Here is a 5527-nt window from a genome sequence, read left to right as displayed (position 1 = left end):
AAATTACTTGCTTTTCATTTATACTTCTTTTAAAATATATATATATTTTATTGATTTTTTACAGATAGGAAGAAAGAGGGATGGAGAGAAACATCCATCAGCTGCCTCCTGCACACCCACTACTGGGATGTGCCCGCAACCAATGTACATGCCCTTGGCCAGAATCAAACCTGGGACCTTTCAGGACGCAGGCCAACGCTCTATCCACTGAGCCAAATCGGTTTCGGCTCATTTACACTTCTTAAATGCAGGGTATATTCAACTGTGTGCCTAAGTCGGTGGAATTTGGACCAGATTAGATTTACTCTGAACACCAACCCATCTAGGAAAACTGATTTATCACATGCAAGAATGCAATTCAGGAATAGAAATTCAATGTGAGAAAAACCTGGAAAGCAGAAACACACACACATATACATACACTCACAAACTAGCCTTTGAATTTGGTGAGCTATAACTAGTAAAGACAATTGAGCTTTCCCTTATGATCAGCACTGATGTAAGTTGAGACCAAGAAGAGGCTGAAGTGACCTCCATGTTGGGTCTTCTGGTTGCCATAGTGTCAAGGAACAGTAAATGCAGTATCATGAATTTTTTTCAACTCATATTACAAATTAACACACATTTGGAAGATCTCATTTCCCATTACTGTAACCTCTTTGTGATCCTTGCAATAGCTATATCTCCAATTATCTCCTAAGTCCTTGATTAAAGTTGTTAAATAATGAAAATATTTGCCAGGCCTCTGAGAGACTTTGGGCCACCTCCTTATATTGTGGGAGGCTCTCTCCAAGCCAATTAAAGAAGTTGAATCAATATCGGTTCTGAGCAACAGGGATTCAGGCCCATGGCTCTAACCTCTCCCCTGCCCTCCTGTATACAAACACTGCCACCTATCTCAGCCTGCACATGAACTCGGCTTCCCTGAGAAGAGACATACTGGAAGCAAGTCCACATGCAGCTCCAGACCAGTTCCATGAGGCCTTTGTCACCCGCTAAGTTCCAGTTGGGATCCTGGTTTCAGAAATTTTAGCAAGCATTCTATGACTTAGTACAAGACTCCCCATAATGAAAGCACGTATCCTCAAATAACCTGAATCCGAATTCGAATTCCCTCTGGTAGTGCAGACTGGTCCTTCCAGGGCAGCTGCACAGAAAGCAGTTTTTACCACACACAGCTCTGGGCAACTGAGCAGTGGGTGTCTGAGGACCTTGATCTTGTCTTTACCCCATACCAATATTCTCATTCCTGACTCCTGGGGGGTCACATCTGGATATCTAAAATTTTAAAGGGCTTTTAGGTGACTTAATGTTCTGACAAGGATCAGGAAAACACAATTGCATTTAAAAAATAAGCTAATTCCGAGTTTGAATTCCCTTTGGAGGAATTTCTCTCTCAGCTGGGCACAGAGTAGGCCCTCAGGAACCCAGTGGTCTTACTTCACTCCAGCCTCCTGCACCCACTTGGTCCCATATCCCAACTTACCAGGGGCAGACAGCTGAGGTCAGGTCTGCCATGCTAAAAGAAAAGGCAAATCTCACATAAGGATCTTTCTACACAGTCTGGCACAGGACTGCATAAGCCATGCATGACCTGACCCTGATGTTAATAGGTGGATTTACCTATTGCCTGCTAAAGTCCAGTTGTTCCTTCTCCACAGGAGAGGGATGAGCTAGAGTCAGAGGATTTTCAATGCTTTCATCAGGCTGGAAAGGATTCTCTCTGCTAATATGCATGGTCTAATTTGCACCCTGTTTATTCTCCCTTGATTCTCTCAGCACTATTTATTTATTTATTTAGTTAGTTATTTCTATTGAGCCCTAACCGGTTTGGCTCAGTAGATAGAGCCTGGGCCTGCAAACCAAAGGTTCTAGTGTTCGATTCAGAGCAAGGGCAGGACCCTGGTCAGGACTTGTGCATTGGTTAATCGATGTGTTTCTCTCACATACATGTTTCTCTTTGTCTTTCCCTCTCTCTACCACTCTCCCTAAAAATCAGTGGAACATTATCATCATGTGAAAATTAACAAAAATAAATAAATAATAAAATAAAAATACCCTTAATACTGGTTGGAAGCTCCAGCTGGTTTTGCTCAGTGGATAGAGCATGGGACTTTGGACTGAAGGATCTGGGTTTCATACTGGTCTAGGGCACATGCCAGAGTTCGGACTGATGATCAATGATTTTCTCTCATTATTGATTTTTCCATCTCTCTCCTCCTCTCCCTTCCTCTCTGAAATCAATAAATATATTTTAAAAATAGTTGGAAGTAATCAGTTCCTTACTCTCAACATATGCAAAAATATTAGAAACCCACTTAGAGTTCTGCCATTCTATCTTCTTTCCCACATGGAATATGTGATGTACTTATGCATAAAAGCCACATCCTGAAACATAGACAAAATTTGTAATAGATGTAAATATACAAAAACTTTATTGAAGCTGTGACTAACAATACATTCTAATCCTAAAATTTCAGAAACACTTTAGAAAGAATTGATCAATCAAAATTCCATATATTTCACTTTCGTTTGTTCCCACACATCTTGCTCTTGAAGAAAAATGGGCTGAAAAAGAAACATCCCAAGTGTTCATAGAAGTGCTTTTTACAAAATTTTGGTGCTAACCTAGGCTAGTGAAGCCTAGTTAGTTGGAGCATCCTTCTATGTTCCAAAGGGCGGGCAGGTTTGATCCAGATCAGGGCGCATACCCAGACTGGGATTCAATCCTCAGTCTGAGTGCAATCTGGAGGCAACCAATCAATGATCCCCTCTCACACTGACGTTTCTCTCTCTCTTCCTCTCTAAAAATCAACTGAAAAAAATTTGGTGCTAAATCACTGATAGTCATACAAAATTCTACCCAAAGACCTATGTTCTACTTTCAACAATGTAGATTAAAATAAATCTATACTAATAAAAGGGTAATATGCTAATTAGACCAGGTTGACTAGACACTGTCATCCAGTCCTCCTTCCAGACAAAGCCACTGTGGCGGGCCTGAGACAGATACAGTTAGGGGCAATCAGGCTGGCAGAGGAGGGCACTTAGGGGCAATGAGACAGGCAGGCAGAGGGGTTAGGAGAGATCAGGCAAGCAGGCAGATGAGTGGTTAAGGAGCCAGTGGTCCTGGATTGCAAGAGGGATGTCAGATTGCCAGTTCAGGCCTAATCCCACCTGACAATCCCAGATTGGAGAGGGTGCAGGATGGGCACCAATTTAGTGCACTGGGCTTCTAGTGTGTGTGTATAATACAAATAAGGTCCAACTGGTTTTGCTCAGTGGAGCTTCAGCCTGTGGACTGAAGGGTTTCAGGTATAAGATTCGGTCAAGGGCACATGCCTAGGTGGGGGCTGGATCCACAGTAGGGGACATGTAGGAGGCAGCTGATCGATGATTCTCATCACTGATGTTTCTCTCTTTCTCTCTCTCTCTCTCTCTCTCTCTCTCTCTCTCTCTCTCTCTCTCTCTCTCTCTCTCTCCGTCCTATATGAAATCAATAAAAATACATTCAAAAGTAAAATAAAATTATGACAAAAAAAAATTCTACCTAGTGTCTGTAAATTACAGGAAGAAAATGAAACGAAGTGACAGTTCATCCTTCCTAATCTTTTAATGCACAGATAGTAAGAGGTTTGGGATCACATCCGATATAGAAGTAAGGCTTTAGCACTTCAGAAAATGTGTCCCTGAAGGAATGGATATGAGACATGTCATTCAAACTGTAAAAGGAAACCTGACCCAACTCATAGTCCAGATAGATGCCAATCCCTCTGGGCATTTTCTTCAGCACAAGGGTGACAGGAGCAGACCCTCCTGCCACATAGTCACCATCCTGCAGCTGAATCATCCAACATCTGTTCTCCTGTCTTAGCAGGGGCTGCTTTTTCTCCTCGGAGAGGGAGTCTTTACAGACCCCCACGGCCCACTCAGGCTTGTCATCCACCTGGACCTCCCAGTAATGTCGGCCACAGTCAAACCCTTTAGTACCCAGGACAACTGGATCCACTTCAAATCCCTTCGGATTTTGATGAACTCTTTGCTTTTTCCTCACAAATGTCACAGACTTTTTATCCTCAGACACCAGCAGATTAGGATGTGCAGATTCAGGATCCAGGAATACTTCTTCTCTAAATCTCTGTATAATTTTCTGCAGGGCTGAACATTGTGGAGGAAGACTGAATTCTTCTCTCCTAAACTGGTAGCAATAGACACCTGGAGGTTCTAGTTTTTCACAACGGTCGAAGACATCTTTGATGTTCATCAGCAATTTCACATCTGACATCACACTCTTCTCTGCCATCTCCTTTAGTTGAACTTTAAGTTTGGAAATGTGGTCTGAAAATGCAGTTTTGTTTGCACTGAAATTCTGTTGAATGTGCTTCTCTTCTGCAGCTAGCCTTGAGAGAACTGCCTCTTGTTCATGCTCTACAGATTGTATCAGATTTTCAAATTCAGAGGCTAATTTATCTCTCCTGTTTTCCACCTTTTCTTTCAGTTCTGATAGTCTCCTGTCTTGGGTGGCTACTAGTTTCTGAATGTCTGCAACTTGCTTCTTCAGGGGCCCAATGTAACTGCTGAGCCTTTGCCTGTGATGAGAGGCAGCCTCCTCTATGGGCCTCACCTGGTGGCCCTGGTGGTCAGGGGGCTGAGTGCACAGGGCACACAACAGCTGTAGGTCCTCCTCACAGAAGAGGGTCAGGGCCTGGTTGTGCTTCTCACACAAGCGCTTCTCTTCTTGCTGCTTCATCTTGCCCCTGGTGATCTGGAGGAGCTTGGTGATGTCAACCATCCTTCCCAGCTGGGTGTTGCTCCTCATGTATCTCTCTCTGCATCGGTGACGACACACAGGACAAGGGAACCTGTCCTCCTGAACAGCCCAAGACTGCTGGATGCAGGAGCGACAGAAGTTGTGCCCACATTCAATGGTGACAGGGTCTCTCAGGTCATCCAGGCAGATGGGACAGTTGATTTCTGTCTGGAGTACTGCAAGAGCTGCTTCAATTGCCATTGCGCCTGAGTGAAGGATGGAACTGAGGTGTGTTTCTTCAGGAGGTTGATTTCAGTGAAACCTCTCCACTGAAAAGCAGATGCACTGTCAGATCTCACTCGCTTTCCTGTGTAAATTCTATCAATTATGGGCAGCCCTCGGAGTCCGGTGAGGTCCTTAGCTACAGAGGAAGCTGCCCAGAGGAGTTCTTCTGTCCACCTGCAGCCAATCAAAGTAGTTGGAGGACTACTGTCCTTGGCAGCTCCGAGGATATGAATCCAAGTTCAGCATTCTCTTGGTCAGAAAGCAGTCATGACTCTTGGGTACCAATTGATTCCTGGAGATGAGAAAATACAGTTTCATGTAAAAAAAAAAAAAAAAAAAAAAGGAGAGAGAGAGAGAGAGAGAGAGAGAGAGAGAGAGAGAGAGAGAGAAGAGAAGAGAAGAAGAAGAGAAGAAGAAGAAGGAGGAGGAGGAGGAGGAGGAGGAGGAGGAAAGGAGGGTGGGAGGAAGAGAAATGGAAGGAAGGAAGGAAGG

At 43.8% G+C, this 5527-nt stretch overlaps 1 protein-coding gene across 1 annotated transcript; it reads right to left on the bottom strand.

The window, feature by feature from the left end:
* Positions 1 to 3560: 3560 nt before the first annotated feature.
* LOC118711601 (putative tripartite motif-containing protein 75) lies at positions 3561 to 5327 on the bottom strand. Its single transcript, XM_036424808.2, has one exon. It carries the CDS (start codon positions 5009 to 5011, stop codon positions 3605 to 3607), a length of 1407 nt encoding a protein of 468 aa, XP_036280701.1. The 5' UTR covers positions 5012 to 5327; the 3' UTR covers positions 3561 to 3604.
* Positions 5328 to 5527: the final 200 nt, after the last annotated feature.

Source organism: Pipistrellus kuhlii, unplaced genomic scaffold (assembly GCF_014108245.1).
Source record: "Pipistrellus kuhlii isolate mPipKuh1 unplaced genomic scaffold, mPipKuh1.p scaffold_m20_p_8, whole genome shotgun sequence".
Lineage (NCBI taxonomy): Eukaryota > Metazoa > Chordata > Mammalia > Chiroptera > Vespertilionidae > Pipistrellus > Pipistrellus kuhlii.
The sequence above is the reverse complement of the archived record's forward strand: the minus strand, read 5'-3'. Positions and strand labels throughout refer to the sequence as shown.

Excerpts from the sequence above, each read along its gene's own strand:
- LOC118711601 (XM_036424808.2), bottom strand. The coding sequence starts at position 5,011 with ATGGCAATTGAAGCAGCTCTTGCAGTACTCCAGACAGAAATCAACTGT.